The 25,853-nt window shown below is 41.2% G+C and overlaps 1 protein-coding gene across 3 annotated transcripts in view; it reads right to left on the bottom strand.

Annotated features, from left to right (window-relative positions):
- PHEX (phosphate regulating endopeptidase X-linked) overlaps window positions 1-25,853 on the bottom strand; it is a 195,154-nt gene that overhangs the window by 87,152 nt on the left and 82,149 nt on the right. For all 3 annotated transcript variants that reach the window (XM_070603463.1, XM_070603465.1, XM_070603464.1), the window contains one exon: window positions 13,341-13,442. In XM_070603463.1, the coding sequence (XP_070459564.1) occupies window positions 13,341-13,442 (102 nt within the window). The remainder of the gene's footprint in view (window positions 1-13,340; window positions 13,443-25,853) is intronic.

The following is a 25,853-nucleotide window of genomic DNA, read 5'->3' as shown; positions in this document are numbered from 1 at the left end:
GCTCTCTTCCCTCTGGCAATCTCTGACTGATCCAGAACCGAAACAAACAGCACGAAACTCCAAAACCCTCTATGAGGAATCAATCCTTCCATAAATTCCATTTTAAAAGAAAAGAAATTTTGCTAATTTGAAACGTCAAGAATGATAATATCTAAAATCAAAATGAAGTTTATTTTGCAAAGTTGTCAGTGCTTCTATCAGAATACTTTGGTCATGCCATTTCTTCCGAGCACTGCTTCCTCCAACTTTCCTAACCCCAAATGTTTATCTTTTTTCCCCCCAGTTTCTTTCACTTTTTCTTCTCTTGGTATCAGGCTGTTTCTCCAGTTCACAAATAAGATTCTGTCAGAAGTGAATTTGCTGTCACACCCTCAGCCTGTCTTTACCCAGTATGCTAAGGTCTAGAAAATGACAACTCAGAAGACCGGGTTAAATACAATTTCTCTCTCTTCACCCATTTCCCACTATCTGCCTGTCCGGCCCTCGGGTTATTAATGGAACTGACATTCCTGTACAACTGACTGAGCAGGACCAGCAGCCAGATAAGAAGGGAGCTGCTGACAGCAGCAGACACCACCCCAGAGATAGCAGATAAGCAGACACATCGTAGCTATTAGCTTCATCTTGGGCCAAAGAGGAGGAGCATCACAAAATATACACAGAGAACTCAAACATTCCTCATGGACTCTTTTCTCGTGAAATAAAAAATCAATATATCAAAACTAATTCTTTTTATTAAACCAAATATGTATTTTTAAGTGAATTTCTAATATACTCGATATGAATTTGGACCAAAATATAATAAAGACAGGCATTAAACCGCCCCTAGTGATCCCATTAATAAAAGTAATAAATATTCTCCATAATTTTTAAAAAGCAGCTCTCTGCTTTGGGCCTCTGGAATTTCACTCTGAGGCTATTGTGGTATTTCCCAGTTGCTTTCTAAGTCCTACCACCAACAAATCCCTCAATCCAAAGTAACTCCTAATATACACTTAAAAACTAAATACTTCTACAGCGCCACATCTAAATTGTTACTGCTTGCTGACATTGTCAAAATTTTTAAATAGTTACTATTCCAAGGTCACCTTTTAATATAGTTCCATTGCTCCACATTGTTCAAATTAGTTCTGTTCCTCGACACTAGCATTGTTTTCTTTTAATGTATGGAAAGGTCATACACTGGTTATACGCTTATTCATATTCTTGATGATCAACATTGAGAATGCAACACTACAGAAATTTTCAAAAACGATAGAGTACATATTACATGAATGTCCACTAACATGAGCTAATGTCCCTTACAAACGATAATTCACATCAACCCCTCACCCATATGTCTGCACATTTGCTTATCACCGAAACTCTGTATTTCAAGTTGGTTAGGAGCCTCTCTCCTCCCTCAAGACAAATAAAAAGTCAATATATTGCTCATTGGTGGAAGAACTAATTAAGGCACTGATTTATAAATTGTTCAAAACAGTTAGTGATTAAAGAGAAGTCAAACATTAAAGAGGATATCTTGTTGTGCCGGGAAGCAAAGATGCTGTCAAAAACAACTGGAGTCATGTCAAAATTCCCTAAAGGAAGAGCCTCAAGTTGGCCAATATATAACAATTTGAGCCAAAAATAAAATAACGATTGTAACGAATTTAAACAAATCAAACACATAAAATTCCCTGAGTTCATCACGACACTAAAAAACTGCTTTGGAACCTTTGGAAGTACTAGGGCACCAACTCGTGAAAATTAATAAATAAAGAGAAAAACAGAAACTTATGCTGCCTTTCAGCAGTTTATATCAGTTTATAAACTATGTGTCAGCATAATCAAGTGGTTGATGAGACAAAATTCTTTTGTATAGAAAAAGTCCAGCTAACAAATACAGAAAGAATGATAGACTTTGAAAATCACCAGTTGCAGCCCCTAATGAATTCATGTATCTATTCAATAATATGAATGGCCACAAAAACTACTAAAACAGTTTTCAACCCTGGCTGCACATTTGTACCTCCTGGGGAACTTTAAAATATGCTGATGCCTGGGTCCCACCCCTAGAGAGTCTGATGTCATTGGTCTGGGGAGTGGCCTGAGCATTAGGATTTTTTAAGCTCCTAGGCTGATTCTAAGGCATAGCCAAGAGAGAGGATCTCTGCCCACCGGAGGTGAAAGGTTGATGGGGAAGTTAAAATGGCAGGATCAGGCTGACAACACCTGAACTCTTCAGTGGAAGTGGGACAACCTGACATCGTGTGCCTCTTGGTGGACTGCAACAGGAAGCACAAAGCACTGCCCACAAAGTCTTCTCGCCTAAAGAAAACTGAACCTGAATCTAACCAAACCTCTAAATTTCACTACCAATTTATAGGAAATGCAAGGAACAAAAGAATATGTTAAAAGACAACAACAGGATATAATCAGCCAAATCAAGATTGTTGAAAATTCTACCAAATAATACAATTTCTAAAACAAATTTCATGGATAAAGGGGAGCGGAGCTCTTAAAATTTTAAACACCTTAAAAGATGGACCTATTAACTGCAATATGTATACCTTGTTTGGATACTGATTTGAGCCACCTGTTTAAAATTTTTTTGAGATAATTACAGCAAATTGCACACAGGTTACTAATTAATGAGGTATTGTTGGGTATGTTAAGGGCATTTTAAAAAATCCTTATCTGTTGGAGATACATACTGACATGTTTATAGTAAAATAATGTCTGGAATTAGCTTTAGAATTCTTAAGCATAAAAACAGTTGAGGTGGGGAGTAGATGAAATCAGAATGGCAAATATTGCTCACTGGTGAGGCTGGGCGATGAGGACGTGGGGGTTTCTTATGTACACTTGTCCACATTTAAAAATTTCCATAATAAAATATTTTAAAATATTGAACAGAGTCAAGGTTAATAAAAGTCGACTTTGTACCTCGAACCCAAGAAAAACAATATAATTCACATCAACCTTTCTTTCCCAATTTTAGGAGACTGTAATGGAACATTACATTATTTGGTGAGGGAGAAATAAGAGGAAACTTAGGAAAAAATGAACATGTCATCTTACTAATACCAAGCATTTGCTCTTCGCTAGTCACTGTATATATATTACTTGTTTAATCCTCCCAAACACTGTGAGAACAGGAGTATATTTCTCATTTTGTGGGTGACGAAACTGAGGCCCCCAAAATTGTGCATCTTAGCTACGTGTTTGGTGGAGCCATGCTTTTTACTAAGGACTGTTCAATGGCCAAAGAAGGGAGTGCCAAGCCACGTTAGGTTCTGAGCACACAAGAAAAAACCAGCCAGCCACAATTCTTCCCCTTACAAGGGTCACTTCAATTCAATAATCTTTATTTTGGGGGCAGAGTTTTTCAATTATGAATAAACACTATGATGCTATTTCAAAAGTTCTGAGAAAATAGGAAAGACCTCACTATCAGAAATGCTTATTCTCTTTGCAAGACTATAAACAGGGAAATGGATTAAAAAGGATGAGTGGATATATGTTACAACATGGATGAACCTAGACAACATTACGCTAAGTGAAAGAAGCCAGACACAAAAGGCTACATATTATATGATTCCATTTATATGAAATATCCAGAATAGGTAAATTCATAGAGACAAAAAGCAGATTGGTGGTTGCCTGAGGCTGGTGGAAGGAAAGAACGAGGACTGGCTGCTTAATGGGTATGAAGTGTCCTTGGGGTGATAAAGATGTTTTAGAACTACATAGAGGTAGTGGTTTCACAATATTGTGAATGTACTAAATGCCATTGAATTATACACTTCAGAATGGTTAACTTTATGTTATGTGAATTTCACCTGAATAAAAAAAAAATAAGAAAAAAAAGGATGAGAAGATAAGGGAGGAAAGAACTATGCAAACAGAAATGGCAAAGATTTGAAAGTTGTTTGGAAAAAAGACAACAGGATTTGAAGCCTTATGGTCGGCTGGGAGAGAAGATTGAGATCTCTGGTTTGGGAATCTGAATAGCTGGCTACACCCCATGGAACCATGTAACTTGCACTGAGGATATACTGGACCTTAGGAAAAATGGGAGCCCAGTGAATGTTTCTTCAGTTTCATTGAGTTTCCACTTTTTAATAGAACAATAGACTAGTAAATCAGGGAAAGCTCTAAACACAGTATAACTAGATTATATCAAAGCATTGCTTCCTATCCCATGATCTCTTTGCAGGCAAAATGGAGAAATCAGAAGACAGTTCCATGGAATTGTGCAAAATAGAACTGGACTAAAAACCTATTGGTTAGTGAATTGATTAGCACCTAACAAAAGACCTGCCACAGAGCAGGTTCTCCATGAATCTGCTCAGTAGATGAATCTGGAAGGAGTCTCCAACGGATGAGCAAATAGGCAGATTCCAGTTTCACTGTGCGAGCATGGTCATTAATAACCCAGAAACACAAACCAAAAAGCAGATTTATCAAATCATGAATGATACAGTGGTTGAGACAGTAGTTGATACACTGAGTGACAGATGAGATTTTTAAAGGTCTTTTGGGATGCCATTCTACAGAATTAGTCTGAAATTTGGGGGGAAAGCATTATGCACAAGGTGTTTATCATAGTCATATCAGCAATAACACAACCTAAATACCCAACCATGGAGAAATGTTTACATAATCTCCTGTACAACCATTGGAAGAACATGCATTAAGAGTGAAAATTCTTTTATAAAGAATATGTAGTCATAGGAGGAATGGTTATTATATAAATGTTAAGAGAAAAAAGAAGGAATCAAATTTATATCTAAAGTATTATTCAAGCCTATGTATAGGGAAAAAACCAATGTAATACATCAAAATGTTAGCAGTGGGTATGTTTGGATGATGGGACTAGCAATGATTTTTGTCTTTCTACTCTTTTACTTTACCTTCCAGATATTCTTTAATGAGCATAGATTTTTTTATAACAAAAATAATAAACATACAGAAGATCCAGAAATACATCTTTTAAAAGTCAGAGCCATGAACCAAATCTAAATAGATTTAGTAAGAATAAATGTGAAGTTCTGGGATGAGGGTTTAAAAAAAAGCCAAGTTTAGGACTGGAGTAATAGGGCTTAACAACAGTTCCTGTGGAATTAAAAAAAAAAAAAAGACTTAGAAATTAACTGACTGTAAATTCATTATGAGCCAACAGTGACATGGCTGAGGGGAAAAGATAGCCATAGTATAAACCTCGGATTTCTTAATATAATTTGTATGCAAAACAAAGGCAGTAATAATATTCCCATTGTGCTGTGTGAGTTGGACTATATCTAGAATATTGCGTTCAGCTTTGAACTTGAGCTTTAAAAAAAGATGTTGAAACCTGGAGAGCAGCCAGCAGGATGAGGCATCAGAACCACAGCAGAGAGCAGTGATTCCCACACTTTGGCTGCATCAGAATCACCCGGAGAGCTTATTAAAATGCAGATGCCTGGGTCTTCTCCCAGAGTTTCTGATCCTATAGATCAGAATCTGCATTTCTAGCTAGCTCCTAGGTGATGCTGATGCTGCTAGTCTGAGGACCACACTTAGAGACCCACTGGCATTGTGAATAAAAGCATAGAGTGTGAAGCCAGACTGCTAGGCACGGAGTGTCAGCTCTTCCACCCAGTGGCTGTGTGACCTTAGGCAAGCTTGCTTGCCCTCTCTGTGCTTCAGTCTCCTCATCTGTAAAATGAAATAATTTGACCTACCTCATATGGATATCATGACATTGAGGTAGTTAATATTTGTAAAGCATTTAGAACATCTAGCCTGGCATATAATGTTTGTTAATTTAATGAGGAACCCTGGCTATGTTTCATCTGAAAGAGAAAAATATTTAAACATCTTCAAATACTGGAAGGGCTCTTATGTGGAAGACATATTCTGCATAGTTCCTGAGAACAGACATAGCGTCAAGGGGTTGAAGTGACCAAGAAGGAGCCTTCGGCTCTACATCAAAAAACTCACTTAATAAACATTAGCTAGTTCTAGTAACACAGCCTCGGTGCAAGGGGATTTTCACTTGTAATCACCTAGAGTTCTCAAAGCGTTGGCCTCAGATCAATACCATCACCAAGAACTTGTCAGAAATGCAAATCCCTGGGCCCCACCTCAGAGCTACTGACTCAGAAACCCTGGGTGCAGAGCCTGGAAATTCGTGTTTTAACAAGCCCTCCAGATGGTGCTGATGCACCTCAAATGTGAGAACCAGTGACCTATAGCATCACCCAAAACAATATTTCCATGAGGCTCTAGAATACCAAAACTCAATTACAGTAAACTCACTCCAATAAGGTATCAGGTATAACATGCCTTTGATAAGTATATGCAGCAAACTCCTACTTCCACCAAATATTTGCCTTTGTGTTTAAAATACATTTGTTGTTAGTGCCATTGAGTTGATTCGGATTCCTAGCGACCCTGTGCACAGCAGAGCAGAACCCTATCAGGCCTTTTTGCGCCATCCTCTCACCTTCCAGCGCTCTACCAGACAATGCTCCACTGCTATTCATAGGGTTTTTGTGGCCAATTTTTTCAGAAGTGGGTGGCCAGGTCCTTCTTCCTAGTCTGTCTTAGTCTGGAAGCTCCAATGAAACCTGTCCCCCATGGGTGACCCTGCTGGTATTTGAAATACCCGTGGCATAGCGTCACAGCAACATGGAGCCACCACAGTATGACAACCAACAGATGGGTGGTTGGTTTCCTGACCAGAAAACGAACCCAGGCTGGGGCAATGAGAGCGCTGAATCTTCACCACTGACCACCAGGGCTGGTTTTAAAATATGTATCACAAAGATAATGCTGAATTTGGTCAAAACCAGAAAATCCAAAATCCACAGAGAGAAAAGCAATGTACCACTCCCCCCCATCAACCTCTCAGCAGGGGCTGCTCACTATTAACTGCCCTGCAGGGGTTGGGGGTGAGGCAATAAAGAAAAGCCCAGTGTTCTGACATGGAGCATCAGAGCACCTGAGGGGTGAGAGGGACCTCAGAGACCATGGTTTTATGTCACCCACCTTCCTAACCCAGACGAAAACACAATGACCCGGATACACACATAGATCCTCACTTCCCATCTCTCTCCTCTGGCCAGCCAGTAAGGCCAAAGTTTCCCCTCTTGCACAGGACAGCAGTTTGGAAGAAACAGCTGAACACACTTAGCCTTTCTCATGCTCCAGGCGCTCTTCTAAGTACCTTAGGTATATTAACTCCTCATAACAAATCTCTGAGGCAGGTACCAATCTCCCCATTTTACAGACATGAAAACTGAGGGTCAGAGAGGTTAAGTCATTTCCAAAGAGTCATACAGCTAATAAGGGGTAGACGTTGGCTCTGAGCCTAGGCGGTCTTTCTCCAGAGTCTTAACCTCTGTAATTTCCATTGAGGCCACAGTGAGGGAGAGGAAATACAAGTAGGAAGGCCACTACCTTGGCCTGTATGTGCGTGTGAGAGAGATGGAGAGACATGGAGCCAGAAAGTGCCAGCAAACTCAAGACGGCAGCATCTATGAGCCAGGGATCTAGAGGGAGTGGAGCAAGGATCCCAAAAGATGGTTTATATGCTGTTTTGTCAGTCCCCATGTGTCCCTGGGTGAGTACTGGAGTGGAGGCAGGAGCTGGGGTGACTGCATTCTTCAGAAGTTATGCAAACAGGCTTGAATCTGTAACAGGGAAGGGCAGGAGACAGTTTGACAAAAGCCCTTCCCTTTCTTTTCTTCTACAAAACAATTTAAAAGGAATAGTGAGATGAAGCAGGAGGGAAGCTACCAAGGGAAAGTGACAGCTGGATGCAGAGTTGTTGGGATCAGTAAGTAAGGAAGAGCCAGAGGAAGCCCTGCCCACAGGCTCCAGGGACACGGGCAGTGAGCAGGAAGAGAGAAGGGGCAGAGTGGGCATTCCCCAGGTCAGGTGTCCCCACACAGTGTGTTTGGACTCCTTTGAGGGTCCCTCCGCTAGACTCCCAGGACCACTTTGTGTCTCCATTACATTAACTCCTCCCCATCTGCCTGGCACCCGTGTCACTGTTGTGCTCTCCTAAGAGTGTGCAAGCCATTGCAGAAAAAGGACTGCAGCTGATCTTCTCTGAATCCACAGCTCCTGCTCCAGCACCTGGCACATTATCAGTTCTGGAAATGTTTGTGGAATTGAATTTGCTGAAGTGGTGCTAGCATCCAGATGCAGTGACATGTGTTGTCACCTTAAGGCGAGGAACGATGAGAAGAATGCATACCCCAGGAGCTGTGTCCTAGTTAGAGAGTCCCCAGGAGCAGACCACAAGACAAGGATTTGAGTGCAAGCAGTTCATTGGGGAGGTGAAAGAAACACCAAACACAAGTGGGGGACTGGGAAAGGGAGCAGAGAAAGACAGGCAGTCAACAAGGGGATCTTACTGAGCCAGCTGTCAGTGTGAGCAACTGGAGCTTACCCCACTGGGGAAACTCCAGGAGCTCTGCAGAACACGCACCCAAGGGAGGAGGAAGCTGGGGCACATACATGGCAACTCTCACCAATCATTGGTGTGCTCATTCCCCAGGCCTTTGGGCCCTCTGTGTGAGTGGCATAGTGGGCTCCAGGGGGAAGCGAAAGCTCTTAGACAAAATGCAGGTGCTGGCAGCTGGAAGTCAAATAGGTGTGCAGTGAAATGGTAATTGCAAGGGCAGTGGTCCACTCCCTGAGCTCAGCAGCTCTGGGGTGATCCCAAGAATTTGCATCTCTAACGAGTCCCCAGGAGAGGCTACTGCTGCTGGTCTGGAAGCGCACCTTGAGAACCACTGGGCTGGGGATGTGGGCAGGGCACAACATGGTACAGACTGGATACCTGGGGAAAATCCAATACTTAGGGTTGGGCAGAGCTTAAAGATAAAGGAAACCAGAATGTCACCCTAAAATATGCTTCTCTGACATAAAAATTATCTTGAGCTGAAGGCAAATGAGACGCAGCAGATACAAGAAAAGTTCCTGCCCTCCTCCGGTTTGCCTAAAAAGCAGGGCATAAATTCTCAAATTGTCCTTCCTCCGCTATCTGGAAGTACAAAAGCAAATCACTAGAGACAACTTTAGGTCCTATCAGCCTGGAGACAGTGCCAGAGGAATCCACATCCAAACTCTACTAACGAGCCTGTATCTACCATTAGTTTCCTGTATGTTTACCTTCCCATAATCTGCTGCCCTTAGAAGTCTAAAACTGGTTTCCTTTGTCTTATCATTTCTCTACAAATTTATTTTTCTTGGTTAAAGATGCCATATAAGCTAGAGTTCTAAGCCACCTCTTTGAGTTATTCATTTCTCTGAATTTCTCTCACATATGTATGAGATGTACACATTAATGAACTTCTGTTTGTTTTTCTCTTGTTACTCTATCTTTTGTTACACATGCCCCAGTCAAGATAGAAGGGTAGAAGAAAAGATTATTTTTCCTCCCCAACAGAGACAAAGCCAAAGAGGTAAGCTACACTTTTATTTGGCCCTCTGTAGGAAAAGTCTTCCCACCTTGCCCAGAGCCCGTGCCTAGGGGTCACGTGCCTGTGGAGATTGGGACCAGCAGACTTCCTGGGAATCCTCTGTACCTGCTGTGGCCAAGGTTAAGGCTGCTCACAGCATCCTTAGGATGCTGCTTCCCTAGGAATTCGGGATCTTTTTCTCTGGGGGTGGCCTGGCAAGCACAGGTCCCAGGGGCAAAGAGCACAAACAAAGAAACATTTCAGAAAAGAAACAGCTTTTGGCTACAGAGTCAAATCCAGCTGAGGAAACTGTTCCTCCTAATCCGACACAGAGCTCACCAGCACAAGCCCTGCTCCCGCCAGCAGGGCAGCCATAGGCAGTGCTGCATCCCTTCCTGCTGGGCCTTAGAATCATTACATAGTGACCTTGAGATCCTCCTACTCTGTTCTAGAAAAGGCAAATCTTCCAGAAGACACCCCCCAAAATAATTTGTATAGCCTTACATTCATTTAACAGCTATGATAACCAGAAAAATAACAGGCCGCCTGTTCTTTGCTGCTTGTTTACAATAAAAGCATATGCTTGCAGGGAACACAGAATCCTAAACAAAAATTGGTGCTTATTTCAGCATACTAAATTTCCAGTTGAAACCGACACTGTTGGTTTCACAACACAAAAACACTCATGACCTCTTAAGAGATGAAAGGGGAAAGGCAGGGAGACAGAGATAACAAATTTACCCTTGATGGGAGCAGAGGCATCCTTGTTTATCTTTTACAAGTGATCACCTCTAGTGAAGAGCATGACGAAGCCACATCCCCACGATTCCATTTTGAAACCGAGGTCACTGCCACAAAAGCCCAGATGTTAGGTCTTGGGCCATTGCAGGTATCTAGACCCTCCCCACTCAGGAGGCAGGTCACTAGGGAATGCTGAGGTCAACACCCCTTAGGAGGCGCTGTAATTAGCTGCAGTCCAGAGCTTCACAGTGAAGGAAAGAAAAGCTTCTCCCCCTCACAAATTGGAACATTTTTCCAGCTTTCCCAATGGGTTGCCAAGTGACTCAGCATTGGCCCAGTGTGGGCACTATTATTGATGAGAAATCTTCCGCCTGGGTGATATACTGCATACAACACATGCCCAAAGAACAGTGCCAAGTCATACCAGGAAGAGCAGGCGAATTATTCACCTCCACTTCTAACACAGGCAAATCCTGTCTTAATGCAGGGGCTACTCAGTATCAGAAAGACAAAGCCCTAAGATTGTCAGAGATTTCCATCTAAGATTCAAGGAATTATTAGGCAGAGCCTCTCCTTTCTTGTTGACTATTAAAAGGCAATCAAATCGAGGACAGCAGAGAAAAAGGGCAAGAAAAAAATAATTTTTCAAAAACAACCCCAGAGCAGAAAGCTGCATAAAAGCCTTTGGTAGCCTAAATGTTGTCTTTGTGAGTACTACGAGCTCCCCCGAGAGGTCATTTCCAGAACTGCATGTTTATTTAATTTGGAAAAAGAAAATCTGCATCTTCCAGGATCCTAGGCCACAACTGCCTTGGAGAACCGCTGAAAATTCTTGGACAACATTCCCTCTTCCTTGCCTTTTATCAAAGGAACTGCTCTCAACTCTGAAATACAGGATATACTCAGGGAACCTGATGAGATCCAGTAGGACAACTGCCTTTGATATTTGCACCTGTCAAGGAACTAGTTGAGTTCCTGGCAAGTAGAACTCAGCTCAAAGAAAGCAGAGTGTTCAAAGAGTACTTTCAGAAGAAAAAGTGATAGCTCTCAGTGAAATAAAACATGACTGGAGAGCAATTCAAGGGGCAAACAGGAATGTGCCTAATATTAGAAAGACTAAGAACAATCCTCCTTCAAGAAGGACCCATGGGCCACCTGCCTAGAAGGCCCAACTATAAGACACCCACTCTCTTATGCAACTCAGATCTCTCTGAGGCAATCACCAGCCATACTTCCTAAAGAACTGACTGCGGTCTCCAGAACAGTGCCCTGCTATCTGTCCATTCATAACATGCACACACTCCTCACCACTCCACTCCACTCTCCACACTGGTTGCCCTCAGTCCATGAGGAATCAGACTAGGATCAAGAGCCCCCAACACACTGAGCTCTCACCTGCCCAGCACAAGACACATTCTGTTCCAGATATCACAAGCTAGCTCAACAAATAAGTGAAGCCTTCAAAAAACAACGTGTTGGTTCCAAAAGTTTCATCTACCATCTGCAGAGCTTCTCATCACAGCCCCTGCACTCCCGGCTTTCATCAGCTTGCTCTTTACATGACTTAAGACAGTCTCGAAGGGGAAAAAAGTCAAACTCAGCTTTTGTCTTCCTCCGCTACCCTCCACCCTCGGCCACCAAAGTTCTTTTTCCACTATAAACACTGAACAGCCTTTTCATGTCTATTGACAAAAATATCTATGGCAATGTTTATCTATCTCAGGAGTATTAAAGCTCTAGAAAATATCTGTGCTAAACCTCTGCACATACTCATTTCAACAAGGTTAAGCATTCCCAGAATGTTTTACTTTTTTAACAGACTTTATTATTTAAAGCAATTGTAGGTTCACAGCAAAATTGAGCATAAAGAACAGCATTCCCATATGCCCCCTGCCCCCATGCATGCACAGCCTCCCCCATTATCAATCTCCCCCACCAGAGTGGGGCATTTGTTGCAACCAATAAACCTACATTGGCAAATCATAGTAACCCAGAGTCCATAGCTGACAGTAGGGCTGACTCTTGGTGCTGTACATTATATGGGTTTGGACAAATGTATAGTAACATGTATCCACCATTATAGTATCATGGAGAGTAGTTTCACTGCCCTAAAAATCCTCTCCCTCTTTGTTTCTTGACCATAAGGCAAAAATGTTTGTGCTCAGCATGACTCAGTATGACTCTAAGCAGTGTTCCTGGGGCCTGCCTAGCAATAAGAATCACCAGGGAGACGGGTTAAAATCACAAATGTTCAGACTGCACCCTCAATCCACTAAGTCAGCCTTTGCTAGGGAGGAGTCCAAAAAGCTATAGCGCGTCCAGGCCCCCAGGTGATTGCTATCGTCAGGAAAGTTTCAAAAATACCTCTCTAAAGATGAAACGCCCCTAATTTCAGAGTCTCCCAGCTGCAGAGCAGCTTCCAGTAAGAATGTAGCAGGTGTTCCCTCCTCCCTCGAGCTCCAGCTCCAACAGAATACCTGGAATTCAAGATGGGTCCCATTCTTTTCTTTCAAACAGCATGGCTACTAATACTTTTTTCACCTATTCCCAGAAAATTTTACAAGGCTTAGCCAGTGTCCACTTCTATTAGGAAATATTTTTGTATTCCTACACAATGGTTTACCACAGGTCTGCAGTTTATAAGGATGCTATTAGGATCATTTGTGCAAAATGATGGGTTAGGAAGTAGATCTGCTTGGTTACAGGAAAAGAATTGCCCGAGGACATTTGCACACACCATGCGTGGAGCAGAAGGACACATGGCCAATATGGGTTTTTCTTCTTTGCACCTTGAGGGCTCTTCTGCCAGCTGCTCCCCATGGCTTCCCACTGCTCTGCATTCTGCCATAGCCAATGATGGTTTATGGCAAAATTCGCTGGGCAGCAAGCCATGTGGCTCTTACAGACGGCAATTAGGAGCGAAGGAAAGGCAGAATTACAAGGTGTTTGAAAATGAAGTTCGAAAAAATAAAAAGTCAGATCTTATTTTCTCTTACCTCCTGCTGATGAAATCTATGTACTTTCCAAAACAGAGACCTAACTCCAGGGTCATTCGGAGTCAACAGCTCAGTCAATATAAAAATCAACTACACAGTCAACGTTGAGCATGAATATCTGTTAAACCAAAAGTCGTATTTTTTCATCAAAAGGAATCCTTACCTTTTCTTTGGCTTTCATTTTTGTCCCTGTATCCATCCACTCATTTTCTTTCTCCAGCATGTCAATAAAGGCCCAGCGAACACCCTCAATTAATTCCTCCATCTACAAGGAAATACCCAAAGAGGCAGGTCAGAAACAAGGAGCTTCAGACAAGGCTTTCTGGGCCTCAAGAAATAGTTCATTGCTAAACATGGTGAGAAAGAGTTTCCTTTCAGCTTCACTCCACGCTTTGGCAACACTTCTTCACCCAGGAAAACGCCTTTCTCCCATACTGTTAGAAGATAACTAACCATTTCTTTCCATAAGAACAATTTGATGGCCCAGTTGTAAAAGGATTATATGGAGAAAGGAATTTGCCATAGGTTATAACTAACTAATAATTTACACGTAGTTACTAAATTAGCCCATCCTTATCAAGGTAGCAACTAATTTCAATAGTTTAATAAGGGTTTGAGAGAGACAAGCAAAGGCATGGGCTGTGTGTTTCAGACAGATATTGCAGAATAAAGTGAGTGAACAGTTGAAAGAGATACTGTTAACAGAGAAACAGGCAGAAACAGAAAAAGCCAGCACCCCAAAGGACATTTCCCCAACATAAATCAGACTTATGTCAGGACCCCAGTTCCTTCCAAATTTAGTGCCAGTGGTTAAACCAAATGCTTGGCTGTTCTCTGTCATCTTCCTACTCTCCTCCCTACTCCCTCACAGCTCAGAAAAGTCTTGTTATTTCAAATCTAAAATGGTAGGTCTAAAGGGGGCTGCTACAGAAAGGCTGTCTTCTGAAAGACCTATTCCAACGTGTTTCAACAGTGAGACCACACCCACACTGATTATGTGTTTGCCCTGGCTTTTCTCCCAGTATTTGTGAGTCAGTAGAGAGGACCTGGGAAAGAGAGATCCTAACAATTTCAGAGGCCCACACAAAGAAGTCTGGGGAGGGCCTGCCTGTTTATGGGTGGAAACCCCTTGAAATTCCATCCTCCTGCAGAGATGCTTCCGTTTTCCTAATGGGATACTCAAGAAAAAATAAATACTAGGTTCGGCAGCAGAATTAAAGTTTTCATTTGAGATTATGGGGTTGTAAATCCATTTTTAGCATTAATTCTACAAGGAAAGAAGTTTAGATGCTTCCTTGGTTCTATAATGGATTGTCTGCATGAAGCTCAAAATAATTTTTTTCTGTTTAATAAGTTTTAAGCTATGTTTTCAGTTCAATAACAGTTGTAAGGGAACCAGAGCTATAAATCAGTGGGCTGGGTTCCATCCTATGTAAATAAGAACAAACAGCAGATGGTGGGGGGGGGGGGGTACTTCACAGCTATTTCTTCCCAACTTAGTAAAAACATTAAAAGAATAGACATCTCAATTTGGGATTGGGGCATGATAAAAAACATGAAATGACAGAAGAGCAAAGTTCCTTTAAAATCATTAAATCAGTGGTTTTCAACCTTGTCTGCACATTGGGATCTTTGGGGGGAGCTTTAAAGAATCTTGAGGCCTGAGCATCAGGGTGCTGACGTCATTGTCCCAGGGTGTGGCCTGGGCATTGGGAGTTTTAAAAGCGCCCCGGGTGATTCTAATGTCCAGCCAGGGTAGAGACCCAGTGTCTAAGGGAAGCTACTTATTTTACAGATAAGGAAATGAAGAGTCAAGAGAATCCATGATCTGTTCCAGCTCTTACAGCTAGGAAGGGTCAGAGGCAGGACCTGACCACAAAGCTAAATGACAGTCGTGAGCTCAGAACTTCCAGGAGCAACAGAGGTGTCCCTCAAAAATCAGAGGAAAATGCCAGGAAAGTAGAAGGGAACCAACAGAGAGCTGCAGAAGTGACCACTTCAAATAGAAAACCCACACAAGGAAGGTGTTAAAATGACAAGGAAATCTCCAGGGACTAGGTCTTTGCCTGTGCAGGCACCAGCCCCCCTAAGTCTGTATGACCTCATCATGCAGCAGCATACATCAGTCAGCCCATCACCTTCACATAAAAAGAGAAATAGGGGCCGGCCCCGTGGCCGAGTGGTTAAATTCCCACACTCCGCTTCGGTGGCCAAGGGTTTCACCAGTTCAGATCCTGGGCACAGACACAGCACCGCTTATCAAGCCATGCTTGATGGCACATAGCACAACCAGAAGGACCTACAACTAAAATATACAACCATGTACTGGGGGGCTTTGGGAAAAGAAGGAAAAAAAGAAAGAAAGAAGATTGACAACAGATGTTAGCACAGGTGCCAATCTAAAAAAAAAAAAGAGGGGCCAGCCCGGTGGCGCAGCAGTTAACTTGGCATGTTCTGCTTCGGAGGCCTGGGGTTCGCCAGTTAGGATCCTGGGTGTTGACCTAGGTACTGCTTGTTGAGCCACGCTGTGGCAGGTGTCCCACATATATAGAGGAAGATGGGCATGGATGTTAGCTCAGGGCCAGTCTTCCTCAACAAAAAGAGGAGAATTGGCAGCAGATATTAGCTCAGGGCTAATCTTCCTCAAAAGAAAAAAAAGAGAGAGACAGAGAGAAATAATATCTTCCCAAACGAAGGAGGGGCAATAGGGATAGAAAGAAGCAGGTGGATTGATTTGTGAGAGATTCAGTGACCAAATTAATGGAACCAGGTGAGGAGGAAAGGGGGAAGAGTCAGATTAATTCCAAGGTTTCAGGCACAGGCAACTAGATGGATACTGCCACCATTTTCTAATACTGGGACTGTTAGAAGAGAAAGAGGGCTTGGGATAGAGGCCAGATCCCAGTGGGAACTGGAGACAGCAAGTCTGGACAACCGAGGCAAGGAGTTAGTCTACGAAAGAGAGAAAGCAAATATAGGGTACAAGTGGATGTAGGGTTCAGAGAGGGGTCTGTGGGTTTTGGGTTTGGGTTGTATGCATTTGCTTGTTGATGCTGCTATTGCTGCTGTGGTGGTGGTTGTTGACCATGTGAGATTCAACTGTGTTTAAATAGCGATAGAAACTCAACAACAAGAAAGCAAACAAACTGATTTTAAAATGGGCCAAAGACCTTAACAGACATCTCACTGAAGAAGATATACAGATGGTAAGTAAGCATATGAAAAGATGCTCCACATCATGTCATCAAGGAAATGCAAACTAAAACAAGAATGAGATACCACTATATACCCATTAAAACGGCCAAAATCCACAACATTGACAACATCAAGTGCTGACAAGAATGTGGAGAAACAAGAATTCTCCTTCATTGCTGGTGGGAATGCAAAATGGTACAGCCATTTTGGAAGACAGTTTGGCAGTTTTTTACAAAACTAAACATACTCTTACCATATGATCCAGCAATCACACGCCTTAGTATTTACACAAAGGAGGTGGAAACTTATATCCACACAAAAACCTACACATGAATGCATGGATGTTTATAGCAACTTTATTTATAATTCCCAAATCTTGGAAGCAACCAAGATGTCCTTCAGTAGGTGATTAGATAAACAAACTGTGGTACATCCAGGCAATGGAATAGTATTCAGTGCTAGAACAAAATGAGTAATCGAAACCGTGAGAAGACATGGAAGAACCTTACGTGCATATGTAGGGGAGGAAGACAATTCCTCTACCCTCTAGGTCCTTCTGACTGGTCCAAGAATTAAATTGACATGAAACAGAATAACAAGAGAAAATCAAAGTTTAATAACATGTACACATGGGAGAAACCCAGGAAAACTGAGCAGCTCACCAGAATGGCCAAAGCCACGACTTTAAATATCATCTTCAGCTAAAGACAGAAGAGGATGTTGGGGGTAGTGATTAGGGACTTCAAAGGGGAGGAAGGCAATTTACACAGAGATGGAAATGCAAACGTTTGTTAAACAAGTGTATGCTGGGCCAACTCAGAAACACATTCTATATCACACTAGAATTATCTTATGGTATTAACTCCTTCCTGTAACGGGCCTTCTACCTTAAATTCATTTAAGCAGTTAGGAGGGAGGTCAAAGTTTCTTTCAGAGTCTTTCGTTCTTAAAAATAATCAAGGCAAAGAGACACATTTTGGGGTGGCCAATTCTGATCTCCCACACATTACTAAGTGAAAGAAACCAATCTGAAAAGGATACATTCTGTATGATTCCAACTATATAATATTCTGGAAAAGGCAAAACTATGGAGACAATAAAAAGATCAGTAGTTGCCAGGCTTGGGGCCAGGGAGAGAGAAACAGGCAGAGCCCAGAGGACTTCTAGGGCAGGGAAAATATGCTGTAAGATATTACAATGATGTATATATGTCATACTTTTGTCCAAACCCATAGAACGTATATCACCAAGAGTGAGCCCTAAGGTAAACTATGTACTTTGGGCAATTATGATGTGTCAAAATAGGTTCATTTTTAGAAAAAAAAATGTATCATTCTGGTGAGCGATGTTAATGGGAGAGACCATGTTATGTGTGGGGGCAGAGGTTTATGAGAAATCTCTGTACCCTCCTCTCAATTCTGTTGTTGAAGGGGAGAATATGCCACCCCAAAATATGCCTCTTCGGCATAAGGATTACCTTTAGCTGATTATTTTTAAGAAGGAGCAGAGAGGAAAAGCTCTGAAAATCAGTTAAGTTATCCTCTTGTAAGAGACATTTACGTTTATAAGGGAACTCTTCATTTGTAAGGGTGCCATTCTCCATACCAGGAAGAGACAGAGGACTAAATCTTTAGAAACTCACATCAGTGGAGAAGGCAAGGACCTAAATCTGCATAATCTCCATACCTTTGTGATTTCCTGAAAACCTCCCACAACTGGCCTCCATTGCCCACCACTCTCTTGTGTCTTTAGCTGGAGATCATATTTAAGGTGGTGGCTTGGGTCATTTTGGATAGTTACTCAGTTTTCCTGGGCATCTCCCATGTTTACAGGAGGTATACATGTTACTAAACTTCTGTTTTTCTCCTACTAATCTGTTTTTTATTACAGAGAGGTCTCAGTCAAGAACCTAGACGTGTGGGAAAATTATTTTTCCTCCTCTAAATTACAAATCTAAAGTTGCACTAAAAAAAGTGTCGTCTTAAAAAATACAAAAAGAAAAAAAAAGGAAAGGATTCAGTGAAGAGGAAGAGGTTGAAAATATAGACGAGAAAAAAAGAAAAGAACAGTCTCTGAGAGGGCAAAGGGGGACAGGATCCAGAGAATATATGAAAGGATTCACCTTAGACATGAGACACAATTATGAGAAAAGAGAAGGATAAATGATGGACACAAATGCAGAAGAACCTACAGATTAAATGGTGGAAGGTTGAAAGTCCTAGTATAATGGTGTGTCTTTTCTCCATTGAAATAGGAACAAGATGTGCTAAAAGGGAGGTTTCTCTCAAATATTCGATGTCTTCACACACAGCTATATCCATCCTGGTAGCATGAACATATTGGTAGGAAAAGGGGTAGTTACAGGTGAAGACAAAGAGGGCAATGAAAGGCTTCATCTCAATACTCTAGCCAACATGCAGCGATAAGAGAAAGCACCTAAAGAATATGGAAAAAGCTGACTATATCCAAGGAAAATATTTATTTGGAGTAAAGAGTAAGAAAACTAATCTGCTTTCATTATGGTTTAAAATAATCAACTAAACAAAATAAGCACTCTCCAAGCCAAAGAGACCTTGGCAAATATATACTTAGGAATTTTTGGACTTCCACGGTGAATCTTAAGGTCATTTTGTCCCTATTCTTTTTGCGGCAGTTTTATGAAGTATGTACTTATTATTAAAATGGGGTATAGTGCTTCCAGATACTTCTCTCTAAGCAGCGTGGTTTCATAGGATCCTCCCCTGGCCATTCCTGGGCATTATAAGGGCTATCAAGTTCATTAAAGTTTTAAGCATTTTGCATAGATTTTCAAAGCGCTCTGTCTGTAACCCGCTGATTGGCATTCCAAATGAAAATAAACAGAGGTGAAAAGACTTCAGCCCTTTGCAGGGATGAGGAATGACAAACAGCTGACTCACATGCAGCTTCCTTCCTCCTCTTCCTTTCCTTCTCTCCCCTCTCCCCTGCCCCCACAACCTGTCTTCCATAAATCCATGCTTTGATAACTCAGTCTCTTTGTGGCCCTCTCACAGCTGTCAAAACCCAAGTAAGCATTGCCCTCTTTGCCTTCCCATTAGCCTCAGGTGGTCTTTGCCCTCATCCTCTCAGGTGCCACCACTCCCCACCCCAGGCCCCATCTCCAGTTCTCAATTTTTTCTTTCTTGCAGACTTCACAGATTTATTGTACAACATTTTCTGTGAAATGGTGCTGAATTACCCCAGTCTAACTCAAGAACAAGGGAAATCTTTGAAGGTGATTAATGTTATTGGTTGACAAGTCAATGCAAATAAGAGAAATAATGATTTTAGCATGCTGGAACTAGGAAGATAAATCACTGAACACTTCTGATTTTTATCTTTAGACTACTCTACAGCATCACACAATAACATCACCTTCAGTCAAGTCATGTTCCCTGAGGCAGGAAAAGCCTGCTATAATTTTAAAATAAGAAAAAAGAGAGAAATAGTATTTCTTCACCAAACCTTCACCTAATGCCCCAACAGCCAGCATTTAACACTAATAGAAATCACTTAAAGTGGAGTCATCCATAGAAAATATTTATTTAGAGTCAAAAATCAAAATACAACATACAAAAATTAATTCAAGTGTTATTATGGTAAAATCTGCCACATTCAGGATAAGGGCCCTCTAGGCAAAGCAGTATTTTGTTAAGCATCTATTTATTTCAGATTTTTGGATCCACACTGTGAAAATATAATTAATTTGGTTGGTCTATGAGCAGTTATTAGTTCTTTTCCTCAACCAGTGTTATTTAAAAGTGGGCTCCCCTTCTTCATTCTTTGTCCCCCAGGACTTCGCCCGTAGTGTTCTACATCAGACGTCACATACTGATGAGTCCACACATGCATACGCACGCACCTGTTACTGTTCCATCAAAGTCTTTTTTTATGAGATTTTCCTATCTTAGTAAATTATAAATTGTCTCACTTGCTCCTCTTTTGACCTTTCCTTACCCTTTCTCCTATCACATGGACACAGAAATTTTGTGTTTTGTCTAAATAGGACAAGATAGTTCTATTAATGCATCTGAAGGGACATACGCCAACACTACTTTGAAAAGAGGGGGTCAAGTCACCCCATTGTCAACACTAGTTTCCTTCAAAGTTTTGTCTCTGGCAATAGAGAAATCCTACAAAGCAAACACAGATCCTACCTCACACTCATGAATCCCAAACACTTAAACGCACACTTTCAGTCCCGTCTGAGTTCCCCTTAGGCTTATAATCAGAATGCAGGTGTGTGTTTTATTACCATTTATATTTATTTGGTCTCTCCAACAAGATCTGTAAGCTCTGAGAACAGGAATCATGATTTAGATCAAATGAGATCATGGATATGTAAGCAAACTAAAAAGTATTCTGCAAATTTAAAACTGTTCATTTTATGACTTCATATCTCATCTTGTTAGTTTTATGATTTCATATCTCACTTGATATGATTCTTCACACAATATGATTTCATACCTCATATAATACCTATAGCAGCTGCTCAATAAATGCAAGTTTATTTATGCTTTTCAAAACCCCCAGTGGGTATCTCGCAGAGAAGTGAAATAGAATCCAGTATCTTTATATATGCTAATGTATAACAGTTATTCCAAATACAAACTTTAGTGGAAATCGAATGACTAAGTTAGCCCATTCTATTCTGAGATTGTCAATGCCAACATGATACAGAACAGACGGCTAAAAATGGTTTAAAATATATATCTATTATATAGCTGGTAGAAATAATTATAGGCTGATAGAATTCTTAAAAAAAAAGCAGCAGTAGCAAAAAAAAAAAAGAAAAAATCTGCAAGGCTGATTGTATGCATTAATCTTAAAATACTGTAATTTTAATAAAATTCATAAATGAAAGGCATAATGTGGAGGTTTTCCTCTTTAATATATTTAGAAATTATAAGTAATAGCTTATAAAAGATAAGAGTAAAAAGTCTCCAGTCTTCCCACTGGTCTAGAGCAGAGCAAGTTTCCTCAAATTGTAACCACTTGGTTAGTGAATGCGAAAAATGGAAATTATCAGTAATTTATGTAGTTAACGCTGAAGAAATAGGATGCAATCTGAGGGAAGTTTTTAAAACTTTTTTCTGACAACTGTCATTTTACTAGAAATACAGATATTAAGTAAATCAATGCACTAATAAATATTAAATGTTCATTGATTCACCATTTATACTGTAACTATTTATTAAGATGAGTTTGAATTGGCTCCCAATAAAAGAAAATAATAACGGCTTAAAATAACAAGTAAAGAAGAGAACCAAATTGAGATGGGAGAAGTGGTCAAGCCAGATAAACTAAGGATAGTTAGAAAATACTGAGGTTTCTGGCAGCCAAGCGAGCTAATAAAACAAATCATACCAGTTTGTCAGGATTAACAAACTTGCATAGCTATTAAACATGCTGGCAAAAGAAAAAAAGAATACCAAATTATTTGTGCTCTAGACGCTATAAAGCCTGTTAGTCTGGTGGTGCAGGAATTTAGCATGTTCTTTTAGCAAAAAGGATAACTCTGGGGTGGAGGTAACACAGAATAAAATATTTACTGGATATGAACATATAGACTGTGTTCTAATTTTATACCTCGTCTTTTCCTGTTTCACACTTTCCCACCCAGAGAGAGAATGGATACGAGACCAGAATAATATTTACATGTCAACCAGCCTCATAATCTCCAGACTTGGGCTATGGGTAAACTCCTCCCAGCAAGTAATTGCCTGATCACTTCCAGAATTCAGCTCTGTTGGAGGGTATAAATGCTTTCTTTCAGTGAATGAATCCAGTACGGGGTCTTTGCAGTCCACAGGTCTGATCAGATCTGCCTGACAAGACTGTGACCATTAATATGTGGCAAAGGCAACAGTGGCCAATGTTATCCAGAGATGTAGACAACAAACAGGAAAGGGGCCAAATGTGTCGTCATTGTGGCAGTACACTCAAGGACAAGGGTAAGAGTAGTGTCCACATTTATTTCAAAAGAATTCCCAATGAGCTATCTAAATCACCTGTTTTGCTGGATGTCATTTTACCAAAGGTTGCTTAAAAAGAGCTGTCAGGATTGGGGTCTGATGACATTTGTTGTAACAAGAATTAGCCCGTAGAGAGTTGTGATACCTGGAACTGTTATAGAAATTATATTTGGCTCCTCGAGTAGTTTCATGAGACTCTCCTATGAGCCAGACTTAGCATTAAATGAAAGGGCAGACTGGAATGTGGCCAGGGAACCACCATAAAAAGAATCTTTAGCCCAATTGAGAGTACTACACTGGGCATGTATGGAGGACTAGGAACAGAACAACTCCCAGGCATCTCCTTCACTCTCGCTATTTCTTAGAGAAATTAGAAAGAGGAGATCTCAATGCAGGAAGGTTGCTACAGTCCAGGCCAGGACTTTGATGGTATGAATTCTCTTTATGGTTAATCTTAGGTAGAGTACACAGTAACAAGACCAGCTAACATTCACTGGGCACTTACTACACACCAGGCATTGTGCTAAGTCTTCTATGTGGATTATCTCACTCAGTTCTCATCACAAACCGACGAGGTAGGTACTGTTTGTATCCCTATCTGTGATTCACTGCAATGATGGCTTTAATTCTACATCCCTCCCTTTATTCACACCCTTTGCTGTGTGACTTTGCAGTTCCTCTCACTAAAAAAGCAGAACCTATCTCCCCACTCTGTCGATCTGGATTAGCCTCGTGGCTTGCTTTGGCCAACAGAATGCAAACATGACACTATGCCAGTTTTGAGCTGAGGCCTCAGGAGGCCTCATGTGTTCCTGCTCGCTCACTTGCACCTCTGCCATCTCTATGAGAACGTGCCTGAGCTAGCCGGCTGAAGAAGTAAAGGACCTGGGGCAGAGCCAGCCGAGTCATCCCCATCACCTCTGCCAAAGCCAGCCTAGACCAGCCAACCCCCAATCTTCAAGAAGCTCAGCCAAAATAAGCAGAGCTGCCCAGGGGACCAACTGACTCCACAAGTGTCAGCAATAATTGCTTATTGGTGAAGGCCACTGAGGTTTTGTGATTGATTGTTATGCAGCATTACCATAGCAACAGAAACTCATGCACCATTTATAAACGGAAGACTGAGGCACAAAGAGGTTACCTAACTTGCCCAAATTGATAAGAGCAGAGCTGGGTTATGAGCTGCTAATGCAACTTTGCAGAAAATCAGACGTAATTTCTATATAAGGTCAATATTTTCTAACTACTAAAAATCCCTTGAAAACTCAAATCATTTTGGTTTGTCTTAATCCAGATAGGTCTTTAGCAAAAACTCAGAGAAACTGATCTTGATATTATAGCTGATACCATTTACTAGACAGAGACACTTGGTAGCCAGAAAGAATAGCCTTTCTTTGCATGACTCGTGTTGAAGGAAGTTTTATCTTTATCTGTACAATGGCTGTAGTGAGAGCAACCACCGTGAGTAGCAGCATCTGTAAGGAACAAAGAATCCCTCAGTGTAAGGGCACTGCTGTAATGCATGATGCTGCCTTTCAAGTGACTTCTGCCACCAACGTTAGAGTTACATCTCATTTACTCAACCACTGAGAGAAACGGTGAGCGGGGGAATTGGAGAACTTGAATATTAATGGCAGTACATCAATTCAATTATCTTGGCTTACTAATGAGGTGAACTCCTAGTGTATGGAGGTTGCAAGTTCAAACTCGACCACTGCAATTGGACCCATGTGGGTACTTAAGTCTTTGGCACCAGCTGCAGCAGTATGGGGTGGGAGGAGAAGCCTGTTCTTGGGATAAGAATTACTACCAGAATTGCTCACGCAGAACAGCTCAGAAAATTGGAAGATACTGTAGGTCATCTATGGCATTACTTGGGGACGTGAACAATGTCTTTACCATAACGGGAAAAAAGAATAAGCTACTAAAATGTAGGAGAAATTCGTGAATTGTTTTACACAGTAAGTTTTAATTTTTCACTTGATAAAGTCTAAACGTGAAGTGCAATAAAAGATTTGTTCCTCTTTCACTAGATTAACCTTCTGCATACAGAATGTTTTAATGTACAATAAGAGACTAGTGACTTTAGCTTTGAATTGAGGGTGGACAAAGACTGTCTCCTGGAACAAACTTTAGTCAGGTTCTCTAAGCCCTCTTCTTAATTAGGCCTCAACTCTGGCCCTCATCCTGTCCTTGCCGGGCCTACAGGCCTACATAGCTTTGTTTTAGCAAGAATCCTGAAAACTCAGTTTAGAGAAAAACTTCCATCCTTGCTAGCTGAGCACCATCCACATCTGGTCAAATCCCTCATCCCCCGCTCTTGATGCTTGAGCACCCTGGCCTGCCTTCAGCAGAAGTCCCCCAACCCTTGATGTTTCCTCTTAGTAATTTTCCATCCTCTGACCCTCTCACTCTGCTTGTTGACCATAAATCCCCAGCTGTCTTTGCCATATTCAGAGTTTAGCCCGATCTCACTTCCCTACTGTGATAGTGAAACCGGCAAACAGCCATTGATGATTAAGTATCTAGGTACTAAAGTTTTTTCCTTTTTGCAATTACTGATTATTGCTTTTAGCTGTTTAACCCACCCATTGTTAACTGTGCTGCTTAGGCAATATGCTGTCTGACTCCCACTAGGTTCCTACAGATAACATCTCCCTGGAGCCTGGATCACCATGGTAATGGGTGTGTGAGCTGTTTTTCAGGAATTACAACTTGTCCACTTCAGGCAAATTGAGACCACCAACTCATCAACCGGGCCAGCACAGATGCCCACTAGGCAACCTTTTCATGTCAAGTGGCTAAAAACTCCACTCTCAGATCATGCTAAGGCCACCATTTTGTGAACATGGGTCCTATGAAGAGACATGAAATCTGACTCTGCTTGCGAAGATCATCAATTATCTTACCTCTCCTCACCTCCCTCCACATTTCAGACCACCTTGCCCCCCTATCCCATAAACATCCCTGAGTCCCTATTTTTGGGGAAGTGAATTGGAGGCTCATGCTCTTGCTTCCTCACGTGGCTGCCTTATGATTAAACTCTCTGCTGGAATCTCGACATCTCAGTGTTTGGCTTTCTGGGTGGGGGGCAAAAACAAACCTGGTTTGGTAACAATAGTCTTGACACCTTTTGCAATAGTCCTGAATAAAGTCTTCCTTACCATTTTAACAAGTATCAGAATAATTTTTTCTTTAACAGGGTTCAGCCTATAACAAAAACACAGAAAACTTGAGGGAACAGCAAAAAAATGCCTATTGGCAGAACTGAGATATATGAATAAAGTTAAGTAGTTTGGGGACACAGTGTCTATAATGAAATAAAAATTTTTCATATTAATGAAAAATTAATATGGTTTAATAATTTAGCTCAGCTGAAATGTTTAAATGGGAACTCCAATTTCACTGAATTTTCTAGAAACTACAGTTAAAGCAGAAAGTTCCCTTTTTTTTTTTTGCATGGACACTTAACAGAAAATCATTTTTTT

Source organism: Equus przewalskii, chromosome X (assembly GCF_037783145.1).
Source record: "Equus przewalskii isolate Varuska chromosome X, EquPr2, whole genome shotgun sequence".
Classification (NCBI taxonomy): Eukaryota; Metazoa; Chordata; class Mammalia; order Perissodactyla; family Equidae; genus Equus; species Equus przewalskii.
Note: the sequence above shows the minus strand (reverse complement) of the source record. Positions and strands in the feature narration are given on the sequence as shown.